The 19,678-nt window shown below is 27.2% G+C and overlaps 1 protein-coding gene across 7 annotated transcripts in view; it reads left to right on the forward strand.

Moving 5' to 3' along the window:
• The window catches only part of LOC111037287 (multiple C2 and transmembrane domain-containing protein 1), a 66,469-nt gene that overhangs the window by 20,342 nt on the left and 26,449 nt on the right, over nt 1-19,678 (forward strand). For 5 of the 7 annotated variants that reach the window (XM_022319778.1, XM_022319777.1, XM_022319775.1 and 2 more), the window contains 3 exons: nt 15,742-16,115; nt 19,283-19,303; nt 19,430-19,583. In XM_022319778.1, the coding sequence (XP_022175470.1) occupies nt 15,742-16,115; nt 19,283-19,303; nt 19,430-19,583 (549 nt within the window). Of the gene's footprint in view, nt 1-4,951; nt 5,750-15,741; nt 16,116-19,282; nt 19,304-19,429; nt 19,584-19,678 lie in introns of those variants that run through there. The other 2 variants (XM_022319779.1, XM_022319776.1) reach the window with 2 other exon arrangements.

Genomic DNA, 19,678 nt, shown 5'->3' on the forward strand with positions numbered 1-19,678 from the left:
AAATATTGATTTTGTAATTTTGGCATAAACAATAGCCTATTTGTGTTCAATCAATTATAAAATAAGAGACCATATACGCGGTTTGTGGTAGCTTTGATATTGTAAATTAAATTTTTCTAGGAAAGAAATACTCATTACTTCAAAGTAATCACACTTAGATTTCACGATTTTGAAGCATATGAAGAAACGAAATCGATATTAATAAAATCTTTGGGTTTAATATTTATAACATAATTATTATAAAGTTTAATAATATAAAAACAAAAATATTTCAAGAAAACTATTTACATATTTTCAATTTATATAGTTTTTCTGCCAAAGTTGAATTTTATTTATAAATGTTATTGTAACTGGCATCGCCATTTTTTGCCGAGAAATATTCCTTAGGTATACTCATTCACCATTAATTTTACTATAATTACAAAGATATTTTGCAAGCCTTCTCAGTGAAGAGTAAAAACTCTGATAAAAATCCCAACTAACTTTAAATAATATAAATGTTAGCAGTTGGGTGGTTTCTTGAATCTATGAATTTAATAATAAAAAAAATTATTTATTCAAGTATACTTCACGAACCATTTGACAATATTTTTCCCAGTAGCAAATACCAAACTTAAGTAATGTTGGCACAAGTTTATTATCACAAATATAATGTTTTTTTCTTATTATTTATGCTGTAACTATGTTTATGTAAAGCTTAACTTTAATAACTATTACTGTATATAATTATCAATAATTATTAACATTATTAAATCTGATTGAATTCTTAGTTTTACTACCATACGCATAGTTTTTGATTTAAAAGAAGACAATATTATTGAAAGAAAAATAGTTTACTTTTATTTATTTACTGTCTTCAAAACAAATGCTTAAAATATCTCTTGTTTAACACATATACAGTATTTTTAATTTTAGTCGAGTTAAATCGTAATAAAAAGATTTAAATGCAGAAAATGCGTCCACGCTATAATATGTTAATCTTTTAATTTCCTGTATGGTCTTTGTTTGATGATAGTATTGCAAACATTTTAGTTTATTTTGTAAATTAATGAAAATCAAAGAATTAATTTTGTTTTACATTAATTAAAACACAAAAGGTAGGAAAAAAATTTATTTTTTATTTTTTATTCATTCAAAAAATCGTTTGTACTGTTAATTAAAATTTTAAAATAAATAATTTTATGATTTAAATTTAAATTTACTTATACGATTAGCTGAGAAGTGAAAACAGATCGAAATAAAATAAAGAACATATGTATTGAACATTCATTTCCTTAGTTTCAGCCTCATCTCTAGAACAGGATAATATTGATGTGCTTTTTATCCTTATTTGAAAGTAATGGTTCATTTTCATCGTCCCATTAAAATATTAATATGTGTATCACGAGTTAACCATTTTCGGAATTCATATAAAAATGAATAAATAGTAAATAAAGAGAAGGTAATTATTTTCAAAAATTATTTGGCCATAGTGATGAAATGATATCTAGGATAGTGGAATAAAACGGTGGAACACCCTGTATATCAAAATATTGATTGTTGAATGACAAATGAAATTATTGAAAATTAAAAATTAAAAATTGAAAAGTAAATTCTCTAAATCACCAACTAAATAAAATCTTAAATCTAAAAATTTTCTATTTGAACTTGCATTTTGAAATACTCATTTGTTTAGTCTGTCCTAAAGATTGGTAACAAATGGTCACCACGTGTAATATACAAAAAAACGAAGGTCCCTAGTACAGGGACTGTTATTGGTTAGTGGTCCCCCATAAAATGACATCAATGTAAAACCAATACATCCCCGATTCTTCACTTTATACATCACGTATTTAAACTAAAGCAAACCTGCATGATTTTTTTATCGTTAACTAGGGAATATCTTATCTTAGATTTGTAGGTATGATTTTATTTTAGGCACAAGGGTACTATTAAACATTTTTCATCATACAAATAACACAACCTTTAAAATAAAAATTATAATATTATTTAATGTATTAAAAAGTTTGTAAAACACATTCTCTAAGATAAATGACTACATATCGAATTGTTTATAGAAATTGTATTTCGTTTCTATGTTTCCAAATTGCGTGATACTTAATTTTAAATGCAATTATTATTTTAATTTTGTATTTATTTATGTTTAATTTTTTAATTTAGTATATAAATCTATATTGTAATATGTACATATATATTACATATTTTATATTAAATTAAGTATAACATATTTTACTTTTTAGTTTTTATACATCTTATTAATTTTTTTTAAATTTTATGAATAATTAACAAACTAAGTGTTTACATCAATTAGCCAAATAGTATAATATTTAAATGCCAACTTTAAGTAACGAGTATAATAGTATATATCCGAGTACTTATATATAATATTTATTAGGGTACTTATATTATAACCTATACTTCCCTACTCAAAAATTATTTTTACTGTTAAAAACACTTATCAAAGCTTAATTACTCACACTTCATTATTTTATCAACAATTAAGCTTTACACACTTATACTTCTTAATTTTTTGAACAAACTAAATTATTTTTAATCATATATTATGATGCAAATGAAGTTAGCTTCTGGTTTATTTGTCTCAAGTATTAAACAATGTTTAACCCTTATTTTCTGTCACCAAAGGTTAGATATTACACCGACAGTTTATTAATTTCAATCAAATGTCAATCAATCTGATTATGAAAGTTGAAACATACTAAGGGTTATAACAATGACTGTTATTTTATCAAAATTATTCTATTTACAAATGTTAAATATTTTGAAGATAAGTTACACACTACTAAGCTGCTTAATAAAGTAATTGAAAATGTATACTACTGTTTGAAGTATACTGCACAAATGTACTAAATATAATTGCAATATAGAAATTCCTAATATTTGTTTTTAACACATATAGCTTAAATTAAACAGAAATGTTGCACTGTAACATTATAGCTTTTATTAGTTCACTAACTTAACCTTTTTACAACAGTGAAAATATATTAGAATTAATTTTATTAATTGAATATTATTTAGTATTGACTATGGACGTAAGAACTATTTTTCTATACACCTAACATTTTTATCATCGAAAACGTGATTTACTAACTGTATGGTTTACGGAAAGCGATAGGATAGAACCCTAGAACCATTTGTTTTTCTTTATCTGTATACGATTTTACTCAGTTGGATTAAATCCAAACTTGATGAAAGTTTGTGCAAAGCTAACAAGACATACAGGAAAATATCTGAAATTGAAAAAAATCGATTTAGATCCTTTATTAACTTTCCCGCACCTAATGCTTATACAATTATTATCATGTAAGTATCTTTGAAAAATTAAAAATTATAAACATAATATGAACTATGAGGCATCAATGCATCTTTTGACGATTAATGTTTAAAATAGTTTCTTGAGCCGTATCGGCGTAAGTGCAATAATACGAGTAATAACCAAAAATAAAATAAAAAATTATAATTATTGTATGTATCAATAGTTATTGAACTATGATAAATATTATTTTTACTGTTTACATAAGCATAAACGCAGGGCCTAGTTTTTGTAATTTTTAGTATTACTCACATTTTAGTAGGTAGGTACCGCACACAAACACGTGGGTGGCTTCACCTTTTTTATTGAAATAAATAAGATTAGACATAATAATATGTTGTTTCAATATATATGTAGCATTGTTTAAAATTTTTCAAAAGTGTAATGAATATAATAAATTACATACACATAATTTATTGTTAAAATGTATTGAAAAATTAATGTCGTAACTATCGAAAACGTCATTGTTCATCAAAAATATTATTATTAGTTACCTATCAAAGAAAAATTAAAATTAAAAATCAGTAGTAATTTGTTATTGTATACACAATAATAATGATATAATTTCATACTACCCTAAATAATGAAATACACATTGCACACAAAGTATGCTCAACATATAATTATCAGAGTTATATAATATTAATATTATATGGTATAAGCTGTTTTTCATATTATTATTAGTTGTAAATAATAAATTTGTTTTATTGGGACAGCATAAAAATAACATGTCAACCATTAATAATTGATTGGTTATACGATACATTTAAAATTTAAAAAAAAAATAGCCTATTCATGGGTCGTGACCCTAAGTCATATATAACATTCGGTGAAATATCTCAAGGCCTCCGTGACCTTTATCTCGATTCATATTTATTATATATCTATAGATATAAGAAAGGAATGGATGAGATATCGGTTATATTTTTTTAGAATCTGAGGTAAGTTACGGCATGGCAATAAGCTAATCTGTATTCTGTGCTGCAATCAGAGGCACCATAAATCATGGAGACGCCTTTGCCTTAGATACAAAATGAAGTCTAACTTAGACCTCTAGTTAGCCAACTCTAGAGCCAACTCCAATTTTATTTGTGCCTTTCAAGTTCGTTTAAATAGAAAAAATCGCTGTAATTAGAAAAAATTGAATAAATATTAGACATTTTTTATTTTATTTATTTATACAATTTGACAGAAAGTTATTACAATGAATATAAGTATATAATGATATTATAACATTAAGTTATTTTATCAATTTTTTCTAAATCGTTTTAAACTCATAACAGTTAATTGAATGACATTTGTACGTTTTATATTAGGTAGGTACATCTCTTAAATCGCTTCACTCAGAATCTAATCTAAAATGTACCCAAGTAATAAAATCCGAACACTCGGTCTGCACATTTTTAGTTTCGGCACTGACGACACTGCGTGCAGCAACACCTATATAATCAACTATGCTACATGAAAACTAGATTAAAGGAAAACATAGTTGCGTCACATATTTTGTGAGAAATGTAAATACACGTGATTATTATTATGTTATTTTGATCGCACTGCGATAACCGTGTTAATGAGTTTCATTTCCAAGAAGTGTTATATTAATATCGTATAGCAATCTAAGGTTTCGTCGTCTGTTTTTGACTAGAACTAAATAATAATTATAATAATAATTGTTATTATTGTTTTGAGGATTAACAACGCTTTCAGACCACTGTATGTGCGCCGACGAGATGTGGCGGCAGCCCGCCGGGGTTCCGGAAATATTGTGAAATCGATATCGAACGATGAGCCGTTGCTTGTATTAATAGCCACCGTACGAAATCGAAATAAACGAACATACCACCGTTCGTGGCCTATACAGCTGCTTAGCACAAGGACGGCCGGTTTTTACGACGGCACAGCATCGTTTGAAATCGATTTCAACAGCCGATTACTATCGATTTGCGAAACGTTTATGCGCCGTCTCTCGCATTTCCATAATATTGTTGTAGTAACGGCCGACATCGACGTATCGGTCGAGATGATTTTCGACGTCCGGCCACTTAAAAGTGTCTACTAGAAAGTAGAAACTCCGCGAACCACACCACTGATGGGCTCCAGATCGACGTTGATTCGAGTGCGCAGACTCTATACCGCGGGTACCTCGGTTACCTAGGTCGTGTATTGTGCCATATTGCAGCACGCCAGGCGTGTTATACTCCCGACCGGAACTGCATCAAATCGACGGCGTTTAATCGGAACCGTGTGGGCCGTGTAGAAAATATGATCCTGTTATTTGTGACGACTCGCGGATGGTTGCGATGACCCAAGCGGAAACCACACGCACTGACTCCACGGTCCAACTCGTGTAGTATAATATGCCACCTACCATTACTGTGTTGGTGTAGTATATGTTACCTACCGAAAAATATGACATAGGTACCTGTCATCATATTGATCTTATTAAAGTTATAAATTTATTTTATTACGGACAACTACTTGTGACTTGAGTCATTTCGATAAGCAACATTAACGGCCATACAATAATATATCTAATACGCCCAATGTCACCCATTACGATAAGTAATAATTTGTAAATATCCACCAAGACAACGAAAACTTACTTTTTCCGGGGTGACCACAACATGAGGTATAACAATATAATATTTTAAAATACTTAACAACGATGATCAATAGAAATACATTAAGTAAGTTTAATTTTGATGGATTCTAATTAATTACAGATTACAATTAATTACGTTTTTGGTAGATAAATACACGCTCACAGTTGTTTGGTAGGTAGCATTTTACGACAGATAGCATATCACAAGAGTCCGACTCCGTAGAAGACAGTATAAAGAAAGAAAATTATAATTTTAATAAAAAAACCTTTTGTTCGCCGATACAATAACACCTCTTTGTGTCACCCAAGAGGCAACTCAAACTCCGGCTCCCACCTCCACCTGCACCGTCGACATATTTGCAACCACCTCCATTGCACTATTGCAGTCGCATTTAGAACCGGTTTACACTAAAGTTGAACATAATTTGAATACCTACGTTGCACATGCCAATGTTATAAATATAATTTTTCACCACCTATAAGTTAGGTGGATAGTGAAAAAAATAACATTATTGCATTTTGTTATTCAAAGTGTAAACGATTGTTCATTTACTTGGCTTATTTGCATAATAGGTACATTAATATATTTGAAATTTGACAAGACATTATTCGGTCGTCACCTTTCTTCTGTCTGGAATTCTTCAGTCAAAATACTGCACCCCTCCCTTTTTTATTTTTTACACTGCCACGAAAAATGTGTACAAGAATCACCTAATAATATTACGATCCCGGATTTTTGAAAACGTTTTTAAACTTAATTAAATCGTATTGAACCAAACTGGAAACTTTTTCAATCGAGACCATACCGAATTTTTAAAGATTCTAAAAATTTGTGAAAATTATTACGCCGATAAAATTATTACAAAAAATACGGACAAATATTTTACTTACCACAACAATAATTCAATTTGAAATATTTGAATACTAATTTGAATAGCTCATCATCTCAATTTCAGTATCGATTTTGACTTAATTGATATGGTTTTAAAATTGGACTTTTGGGAATTAGGCTCTTTTGAACATTTTAAATTATCATTAATTATCAGTTTGTAAATAACAATTTATACTATTTTACTAACCTATCACCACCGGACACATGGACGAATAGTTTTGTAACAACGTAATGCAGTTAGCTGACAAAGTTGCGTAGGAATCTCAGGCGAAATTATCAATAAAACAACGACAACAATGGAATGAACGTGTTTGTTGGCAATGATTAATTACCACTATTTTACACAACGATAAACCCGAGTTTTTCTTGTTGCTTATCGGTTGTTCTTTTATCTTATGATTTTATGTGTAACATAAACTATAACCCTTTATTATACGTATTAAATATATTCAGGACAAATAGTATGGTCTCTCGTGTTATGAGGTTCGTACTAGGTTCAAGGTTGGTGGTCTAAAATTGAAGTATTTTTATTAAAATGTATAACTAAACATGTTTTGGTGATATGTGAAAATAATTACCACCATAAAGCCAGGTGCAAAATTCTGATATGAATTGATATGCAAAACAGTTTTAGCACACATCGGTAGGTTGTTACCTATTGATGGCAACTATTGTGGTGAAACTAGTGAAAAATGATTTACAAGAACTCACTCGACACATCGTTCTAGAGTAGTCTTTTACAAAAGACCATTTAGTGATATCTACACTAAGATTTGCAGTTAGAGAAATAGAATATTATACTTAAATTGTTATTTGAAGCTATTAAAATGGATTTTTATTATAAATAAATTGTATTATTAAAAACTGTTACTTTTAGAGAATGTAAAGCATTATGGTCATATACAAACAGTTTACAGTGTGTTAGTGTGGCAAGTTCATCATTATTAGTTTTGTTCGTATTTGTGATCCATTGTGATGAATCATTTTATGGTCCAATTTTAAGACAAATTGTTTAATAATATCTCTCTAATTATTTTAATCTATAATATTATGTCCTTTATTAATTTAAGTTAATTGGCATTTACCTAAACGATACATTTTGAATTCATTCAAATATCTACAACCTACATGAAATAAAATAAAATAAAAATAATAATTATAATTTGATGTTGCAGATAATTTAATCTCATTTTTTTTATTAGTAATATCTTCTTCATTGATTTTAGTTTTTCTATACGTTTATAAATTCATTAATTTATATATATTAATTGATTAAAGTGTAAAATGTTATAGTAATATTATGCTATTGGACGTAACAAACATAATACCACAGCTTAAAATTATAATTTAAATAAAATAGTTAATTCTCTAACTACAAATCTTATCGTTGATACCACAGTAGATTAAAGTTTATAATCTACCGTGGTAGATACTAAAGATATTTCTAAACGATGTATCACGGTGGTTCCAAAATGTCTACACACACTTACGATGACAAACTTGTCACATTAACGCTGTATGTATTTTCACTACACGACCCTAATGAATCACTATACTACTTCCAGTTTTCAAAAACAACAATTGTTGATGAAAATAATACAATTTAATCTCTAACTTCAATTCTTAATGCAAATATCACCAAACTCTACCCAAAAATGACAAAAATATGTAAATCTGTCACCACAAAATATGTACTACTTAAAGAGTTTCCTATCATGTGGATATAAACTTCGGTTTTTTATATGAGAACAGTCCTTTTAAACTGTAAATTATAATTTAGTACATTATTTTGCTGAATAATTTAACTTTGAAAATTGTAGTCATTAGTATTAATTTATCAACATGAATAATTTGTAAAAATGGCCCGAGTATAATAAAATATACTAGTTCCAATTTTACGTCTATTTCATATTTTTGTAAGATCATTTTTAAGAACTATTGTTCTTAGTACAAATATTTTAATGGCTAAGAAACTACTCATTCAAATTTCGACATAGCTACATCAAAATTTGAAAAATATACAAGTTTGTATTGCCAGAGAGAACTCCTTAAGTAGTACAAACTATTTCTTTGAGTACGTATATTTAAAAATTACAAAATTTAGAATTTGAATAAATTCATCATTAAAAATAATATAGGAATGAGGAGTTATTGGTGAATAACCCTGGATAATTATAGTCCATAGACCATAATCAACTGTTTTACCGTTGACTAAGAAATAATTATAAAATAGAATATTTATTCAAAATTCAACAACAACTTTTGAATGAGCAATTATTTATTTAAACAATTTAAAAACGTGACAATAAAGTTTCATTATTATTCGTCTATAAAATATTACTATAGCGGAATTTTATTTAATTTACGTTATGCATCATTTGATAGTTTGTATTTAATTTTTATAATAACTACCTATTATGTTTGAAATATTTATGAAATAATAAAAACTAATAAATTTACATTATATGTTTAAAACATTCTTTTTTAATTTACTTGCTTCAATTTTTTCGCACAGTGTATTTTAAATAAAAAATAAGAGAATAAAAAAAAATTATATCATGCAACAACATATTATATTTATGACATATAAATAAAAATAAAAAAAACCCCAGAGAAACCATTTTAGTTTTTTTAAGTCGCTAGATACCTTGATACTTTGTGAAGCTTTTTTTCGTTCTTCACGTTTCTCTAACCAGTACACCCTTTTCGTTAATGTATCTATCAATCTCTTTTTTTGATGTTCCATTCTCATATAACCTCTTCCTTCTCTTTACTACAACTCATAAAATCCCACACACTTCTTCATTTTCACCTTAACTCATACAATTTCAACCTTAAATATGAAATATGTATTTTTCATAAACTCTCTAAAAAAGTAGTGAGGTTCAGCCAATCTTTGTACTATTTATAATCGAACAAAATTTCTTTTGAAACCATAAAATATAATCTGAATTCAAATAAAAAGTATTTAGGTGAGGTTAAACGTATTATACGTAGTGGTGTATTATAACCAATAGATAATAATTTATAATCTATATAAAGTATAATGCAAATTAATGATTATCAATATTTTTTAACTGAAAAATACAAATATAAATAATAATAAATTCACCATTTTTTGAAGTAAATTAAAGTCTTATAAACTATGGTTACTATAGTTGCACATTATATTGTTAAACTGTGTCAAGTCAAAAAAGTATTAACTTTACAGTTATTCTTTTTTTGTTATTGTAATTAATAAAGCCACTATTTAGAATAAAATAAGTTCACCCAAAGTTTTACGCAGCAACTTTTTAGATAGGAAATTATACAAAGGCGGAATATTAAAAAGGTCAGTTTTAATATTATTTAGTTATTAATTTATGTTATATTAGTGCGCGTTTTGTTTTTATGTTTTGAAATAAAGTATTGAGTACATTTGAAGTATCTCAAGTGCCTTTGTACGTAGTACTTTGTTCGGCTTGTTTTATTCTCGTTTCTATTTTCTACTATTTTAAATAAAAATGTAAAATAAATATGGTGCTGTTAGTGGTAAATCAATTTAAATAAATACTTGACTATCTAACTGATTTATATTAAGTCACTTATTATTTATAAAATATTGATAATAATTAATATTTGCAATCAATATACATTGTTGTACACTATTGTCTAGGCTGCAGGGAATTAATAACTATTATTTGGATGCGCGGATTATAATTCTCCGAAAATTCCAATTACCTATGTTTATTTACCAAATTAATAAATCAAATTAATTTAACTACCTACTAGTATTAATTTATTTTAACCAATTATGTATTTCAGTCTAAATCGTGAATAACGGTGATAATATTTTAGTCTTTTGATTTCATATTCAGATCAGCGATGTAGGTATTTAAATCTAAAAATCAGTATATTTTGAATTGCATAAAACCTAAGTTTACACACGCATTGTTAATGTGCACAATGATACCGACTGTGTCTCTAAAAATACATTTTTACAATATTATAATCCACTTTTATACTGGTAACATACAACATTTTCGAAAATCAATAATTTCACATTAAGATCTTATAAAATTATATTAATAATTATGTATTTATACCTACTTTTTATCATATAACTTGAGTGTTTACCAATAATGATTTGTTTAATGTTTCGATAGTTTCTTTCAAAAAACACATAATTTACAATCATAGGCATTAGCTGAAATTAAATTAATCGTAAAAATTAATGTTTACTGATTAATATTGTTTTTATAATTTATCGTAGGTTAAAAAGTATCAAAATAATATTTAAAATTCAAACAAAAGTTTATATTTTAAGGTCTGAGTAAATAAATTCACAATGGCTTTAATTATGTAGTCAAATAATTATAAGTACAATTTTTTCCATTTAGAGGTAGTTATACCATAGTAATTGTTATTCACAGTATCATGCATTATTTTACGCAGGATAAGAATACGAATGTCAACTTGTAGAATTCCTACAAGAATTAGAGAATTAAAATTAATTTGAGACATTTTCATACCTACTTAAAGATAATGCATTTATAAATGTATTAAAGTGCTTATTTGAGAATAATTATATAATTTACTCCTTATGTCTTATTTTTAGTTTTAATTAAGAACTGTACAATATGTAACTTACTGTTTACAAAAATCGTAATTTATGTTTAGTTTAATATAAAATAGGTTAAAGTAAAATCAAATATAATACATTTGTGGTGAAGCTAGTGATGGAGTTTTGTTTATGTACCCAAATAAATTATATAGATAAGTGATAACTATTACTATATTCAATAGTTACAGAACACAAGATATCGCAGTACTTATTCAGATTATTAGACATGTTTGATGAATAATTATATGACACTAAATAATACCAAATTAATTTAAGAACATGTCAAAGCAATATTTGTATTTTCTCTTAGACCCACGTGCAATATAGAACAGAGTATAAGAAACATTCGTGTAAAATCGTTTTTTATGATTTCTGAGTAATCTTATTTTAGTGTAAAATCATCTATAACAAAAACAATAGAGGATAATATTTTTGAAGGTTTTACACGTTATCGGTTTCATATTTTATTATTACTTGATTTTAAAGTCGATTATAAAAATTTAAAAAAATATATAAACAATTAAACAGATATTTAATTGTTTTGCGACAATATTAAGACAAATCGATTGATACGTCCAAAAATATTATTTATTATAATAGTTGTTATGTGTAATTTACTCTAAAATTACTAAAAAATAAAAATAAAATGATTTTACGTGAATGTGTTTTGTCTACTTGTGTCGGATAGAGAAAACAAACAGTGCGCTGACATCCTCTTAAAACATTGCCCATGTGTCCTAATACATTTATCATGAAAAGAAAAATATTTATAAAATAAAAAGTTGTATGCTTAAGGCTGTGCTCGGAATTAATCCAGCCGTGGCGCCGTTCAACATACAAACAAACTCACAGACGTTTTTAAATGCGATGATATTATATCATTGCTCTATGCAATCTTCAAACCTATAATAATAATAATATTATTGTTATTATAATATATCAATAATCAGGTCGTGCTGACAGCGAGACTATAATAGGGTAGAACGATTCATCTGACAAAGACTGTTAAGACTGTTTGTATTATTCAGCTTTTTTTGTTTGATCGAGCTATAGGTAACAAAACAATATATAAATTCTATATACTATTTACTGTAATTGACTGTAATTATCTATAGTAAAACGTGAGGAATAATAATGGAAAGAAAACTGAAATGTATGTTTATCGGGTGCTCCGTAAATTAGTGCAAAATTAAAATGTCCACCGAGGCTTGCATACTAAGTAGAATAGTTATTGGGAATAATCACATTTTTTTGCACATTATTATAAGTCGTACCTACCTACTCTAAAATAATAAAATATGCATGAATGTGACGCGATTTGTTTTTCAGTTGGGTTATTACTTATTTTACGAATAATCGGTATTTCAAACGGGTGAGAAAATTTACAAGGTATTTAGAATTCCAAGCTGTTTGAACTTTGACTCGTACTGCACTTCACGTTGTATTGTTTTGTTTAATACAAAGGCACCTGCACAAACGTTATGACTGTAACTTGAGCATTTTGATTTAAACAACAATAGACTATAATATAATATAGTAACATAAACCACTACAAGTTTCTAATTGCAATATAACTGTATGATATATATTATAGCGATCACGAGTAGTGTCAAAGAAAGAAGTGGTCGGAAAATGATAGTATAAGCATAAAAACATAATACATACTATAGGATGGGCAGTTTAAAAATTCAGATTAACATCTAAATGGGTTTCTAACTGGGTTTAAAAAAAAACTAGGTAGCGTTATAAATTATTATTTTTACATACATATTATATTGTATTATTATATATTGCTTACACGCAAATTCAAAATACACTTTGCGTGATGTGTTAATATTTATAGTGAGTGCTTTAGTTTTAAGCTGGTGTTGTATAAATAATGTAAGCCGATACACATAAATATAAAAATATTAAAATGGATTTGGATAATCGTAACGTTGTGATACATTTTTAAACATAAGAAATATTTTCAATGAATATTAAAAATATAGCTTAGTTAGTGGTTGAATTACATTTAGAAATATACTGTATTACTAAATAATATAATATTCCTATACCTAGTATTTATATTTTATTTACATATTTTAAAAAGAAAAAAAAGCATAGGTACATAAGTAATAAAATTAAAGAATTGTTATTTAGATCAGACAACTTCTAGTGTTCAATCTATAGTTTAACTTAATATAATCCAAATTATATTTTGTCTAAGAGGATTGGAAGTTGTGATTTCTTGTCTTTGTCTAACACACGTGATTGGAATTTAGACTTGTTTTCATTTCAACGTACCAATTGATCTAGTGAAGCGATAGGAATTCTATAAACAAATTTGAATTTGTCATCATGTCTACTTGTGATCGACTTGCCCATAATTTTGATTTTATTCTCATGAATCATAAAAAAATTCGTACCAAAAGTTAAAAAAGAAGGAAATGGAATATTTAAATTTCTGGAGAAGTTAAAATCAAAAAGTTAAATTCTGGGAAAGTTGATGAATTCAAATATGTTTTTATAATTCTTATCGATTCACTAAATCAACCAATACGTTGGAATGAAAACACGTCTAACTTCCTATATTTCAGGCAAAGACGGGAGATCAACTCTTCCAATCCCCCTAGGCCTTAATATAAAAACAAAACTATTATAAGTACATTTTCCACTCAATATTACAATTTACAGCTGAGTTTTATCTATATTATATGATTTTCTTTTTTGTTTTTGTATCTATTGTACCAACTAAATTATTCGCAGTGGCTAAATCCTAGCTTTTTTTTTGTATGCAGAATAAAAATTCGATTCTATTGGACTAATTTGAAAATATGTAGCCATAAATGCGTCATAAATGCGTTTATAAATAATTGTTCTCTTTCAAGTTAGTCAAATGTACAGGTGAAACGTACAATACATGTTACATATATACATATAATATTATAATAGTAGCTTCCTCACATTACCATACAAACTCATAAGTATAAAACAATTTGGTCTGGTTTTTAAGTTATTCCTCATAGTTAAGGTATTAACTTGATTAAGATGTTTTATAATCTCATAATACCCCATTAAGTGAGCTGAATAATAATAATAGTAGCAGGTAATTAAATAATAAGGAGAAGTACTGGCACCATAGTTCCTCCTCCAGTCCTTGATACCATAATAAAAAAAAAAGGTAATTAAATAATGGTTTATTGATAAAAAAAAATATTGAAGTATACTTACTTAAATAGTAACTTATTAAGTTTGTGATAGAAACAATAGATTGTTATAATGCATTTTATAATTTTTAATCATCTGTATTAAGATATAAATTATATATAAGTCAACGGAAGATTATTTAAATTGAAAATTAAAAATTAATGTAAGATCATCATTAAAAAACAGGTTACTGTTAACATACAATTATCTAATAAACAACAACATAAATATTGACTATAAGGTATAATAATCTTGTATTTAAATGTAATATTTTAGTTATAATTCCAAAACATGTTGACATGTAAAATATTATTGTAATATATAGTTATAATGGATCTTTTTTTTCTTTTTTTGAATGGTTAATTAGTTCTGGTTACTGGTTAGGTAGTTTGTTACATATACTAGGCCTAACCAACACTCGGCTATATTTAAATAAAATACTTAAATTTGTTATGAACTAATGTTGGATAAAACACCACCTCATACTATTTTGTAATATTTAATGATGTATTTTAGATAGGTATATCTAATGATTTCTGATAAATAGAAATTTATTGTCAGCATTTAAATCATCGACAGAATTCGAACAGAACTCGATAATGATAATTTTGATTACAATAGATAAGTATTATTTCCGATTTGGGTCATTTATGACCTAAAAATGCTTTTCTGTTTTTTTGTATTATTTTGTGTCTATATCACGCAACGGCTGCAGGATTTCTTATCAGACACGAAGTCAACTACCACAATAAGACGTTGCTTTATCCAGGATGAGTGACCCCGTGGGATTTTTAGGAGCAACAGGGCATATTGCGTGTTATTTCTTCCCTCGCTATTAACTATATTTCCTGGGATCAACAAAAGTCTTTACAATGCCCTTCGGCCTTTGTCTAGGTTACACGCGTATATACAATACCATACGCACACAGCAACGTTTCAAATGCTTCTTTTAGACCGTTTAAAAATTATTAATATTTCATAAAAGCTTTTATAGGATATGAGCTCTAACAAAATGGGTGTTTTGCGCACCCATACGATAAAAAGATGTCTATATCATACAATATTATGTTTTATATTCATAACACCGTCATCTTGTTTTGTGTGTTTTCTATATATATATATAGCCGAAAACGTATGCCAAGTGAAATTCAATACGAGATCGTTGAGAGAACACGATCACCACCGATCGTCAGTACCCTGCAACGATGAAACGGGGACCGGTGACTTGGTCCGACGCCGACCGTTGTCCAAGTCCGACTTTGACCTCAGCTATCCCGAGGACTTGGACTACTTGTGCAAGAAGTTTGCGGCCGCAGAACGGCGGCATGTCACGATGGAGAGCTTCGCATCGTCGTCGTCGCCGAGCACGCCAGGCGCCGGTCAGGGGTGCTGTCCATCCGCAATCAATTCGTCTTCCTGCGCCACCGCCACCGCCCAGTCCACTATACAGAGCATCAACGTGGTGCAAAAGACCCATTCCTTCTTCAATTCCTTAAAGGTAATCACACGAAACCAGTCTTTGAATCATACACCCGACGTGGATAATCGGATGTAGAATAATATGCATATGACGGGAAGTACATATCTACGCAATATAAGCATATGAGTAGGGGTACCTATACTTACAATAGTTATTTTCAATCGGATAATATTTTCTAAAAAAAGTATCAAAATGAAAAAAAAAATGAATTATATGGACTGTTTGTAAATTAACCTGTGTGGCTGTGAAATTTGAAAACAAATCATTTATATATATATGTACACCTATAAGCAAGCCTGGGAAAGTTAATGATAATTTTTAACTGAGTTAAGTTAAGTTATTAGAAAACATTTCAAAAAGTTTAATTTAAAGTCAATAGTTACCTATTTTTTTTTAAACTCGGTTAAGTTAAAAGTTATTCGAAAACATATTATAATTTATTTACTAACTTAAGTTATTTATTTTTTTTTTTTTTATACATAAGCAGCTAGTTATATGATTTAAAATAATAATAAGTAAATGTTAATGCAATATATATCATCAGTAAAAATTGTATTGTATTTATTATTTAATTATTTATAAAGGAATGAAATTGGATTTGATTAAAAGTAACTCGTTATTCATTAAGTTTATATCAATAAAAATCAGTCAAGTTAAAAATTAAGCTAATGAAAATTAAATTTTAGAAAGTTAAAATTAACTTAACTTTAACTTTTTAACTCGTTTATGCCCAGGCTTGGCTGTAGGTAATGTATTATTGTCGCTCGATGATAATACACTTTGAAAAAATAAAACATTATACATTATATGTAATGTTATCTCAAACATATAATTTTACAAACCACGTGAAGGGTCCCTGTGGTGTTCAAGCATACACACACGTGTGTTAAAAAACGATACAAACTTCATTACTACGTTCTCCAATGACAAAAAAGTCCGAACACTATTTCTGCGATGGTAAATAAATGTTTATTTTTTTTTTATCCAGGGTATTAAAAATCAATAACGCCATTACCTACACATGAGTTCATAACACATGTTATCGTAATTCGTAGTTACATTTTGTAGCGTAGATAATATATTGCAGAATACAACATAATAATAGGTATATTATAGAATTATACGACCGTCAAATCAATAAATTTTTATTTTATTTTGTTCTCAAATAGTCTTTTTATACCTGTAACTTTCATCCAATTGTATGAAACTTCCATAAAAATTGCGATGAAATAACATTAATTGTTTTTTCTATAAAATAAAATCCACCCAAAATACATTGATTATAATTACCAATTAAAAATGTTAGATGATAATACAAATCCTACAATTATTAAATCACACAACCTGAAAAACACTATTAACGGTTCAATAAAAAATTTCTATAAATGTTATAGAATAATTGATTGGTAATTTTTAAAAGTTTGGAATACATAAAATTGTTATTAAAAATTTGGGTCTTTACTCAGTACATAGTGATACTAGTATACTGATATCCACAATAATAAACAGAACTAAATACTTAGGTACCTACATCGAAAACTACAACGCACTTGCCCGAAGCTTATTTTATACCTAAATAATATTTACTTTGACATTAAATAGTATAAAATTACTAAAATTATATTTTGTAACTATGAAGGTATTTTATGTTTATGGTTATTAGAAATTGAGGTATGAACACATGCTCTTGTTATTTAAATTTAAATTTGTTAATCCAATCTATTATATTAAAATAAAAAACATTAGACAGTAAATAATTTATCATTTCACTTAGTTTGGCAAACATGGTATTAATTTTATGAATTGAAGGTAATAAGGATTTATCTTAACTCAACAATATTATAATTGACATAACATCACAGCCTAAAATGGGAACTTTAAAATGCAACAATTTTTGTCAACATTTCTTTGAGAAAAAAAACGGGGACTGCTGAAAATAACCTAGGAACATAAAACAAAGTGTATGATATATAATATCTATTAAGTTGAAGCAAACGTTAAACTAGTTTAGTTATTTAACGTGAGTGTTAAAAACAATCGATTTAAATAGCTTGATAAAACTAAAAGTATTTGTGTATTTTATTATATAGAAGTTTTTTCTTTTTGTTTGATTCTTCGGATTTTGAAATAACCAAATAACTATTTATTCACTTTAATTTTTTTAAATATACATTTTTCAATTAAATTAAAATGATATTGTATTTATAATATTTTCTTTCAGAAAATATCATGTACCAATATATATATATAAATAACAAAATATGTGTTATACATAACTCGTATTAATATTATGTAACATTATAATTTATTATAAGGTACTATTATAATTTAAAATATATTGTTTTCATCATTCTTTTCATTGAAATTTTTATCTGCCAAATAAATTACTGATTCAAACATTTGTTGGTCTATACTTATTAATTACTGTGAATTTCACACAAATAAACAATATGTACTCACTGAAACGCATAGCTGTTAATATATTGCTTTTATATTTTGACACAAATTGCGTTATCCCATCGGAGCTAGCTAACAATAATAAATTAGACCAGAATTCTACTAAGCCTTTAAAACTATGTACTAATAACAAAGAATATAGTTTATTTTGTTGCTAAGCAATTTAAGGGAAATAATCCAGTACATTCAAATAAAACATAAAAGGGGATTTTTATACAAGATAAGACGTAACATAATATTATGTTCTCAGGCAATTGTTTTTAAATAATGTTTATTAATCATAATTTGAAGCATACTCCTAGCTGTTTTAAATAAATTATGGTACATAAAAAAATATATGGGTCAACCTAGCTATTCCACTCCTCATAACTTACCGTCACATACTTATATTTTGGTTCTATACAAATAAACTTTGGGTTTCGGTACAATATATTTTATAATTTACTTATACAGATAAGTTTTTAACACGAGATATTAAAACAGAAAAAAAACATATGTATTAAAATTGACCGTGATTATTGGTGACTCGCTTTAAAAGTCAGTATAGCATTACAGCCATACAATGTTCATATACCTAGGCTTAGAATACTTTATTTGATTAAATTTGAATTGCATATTATGTTATATACCTACACTTTACTATTATTTAAATAAATCAACTAACACCATGTATAATAATATCAATATAAATTAATGATTTATTATTATTTAATTTTGTGTTTTATTAGAATCGGTGGTTTCCTACCGAGGTAAACAAAATGTATATGTTATTTAAAAAATACATTAGTTTATGCTTTATATTTTTAGTTTGAACTCAAACCTATTTAAATGTATATATATTTACTCTAACAGTATCATCATAACATTATTTTCAGGAGAAATGGGCCAAAGGGAGAAATAAAGCACGAGGCTCTGACACTGACGAGTCACCCTCTGAATCTCCTATACTTGCAAGACTAGTCCGTCCAGACACTTTACAACAAACTAAGACTTCAGACTCAAAAAATACTCAAAATTCAATTACTAGTGGTATGGTATTTTAAATAAATGTAAAATTCAAAAACTACATTTTCTCAAAATGCAGCAAGATGAAAATGTTGTTATGTAAAAACTGAGTATTATGC

The sequence above is a fragment of the Myzus persicae genome, unplaced genomic scaffold, assembly GCF_001856785.1.
Source record: "Myzus persicae strain clone G006 unplaced genomic scaffold, MPER_G0061.0, whole genome shotgun sequence".
Classification (NCBI taxonomy): domain Eukaryota; kingdom Metazoa; phylum Arthropoda; class Insecta; order Hemiptera; family Aphididae; genus Myzus; species Myzus persicae.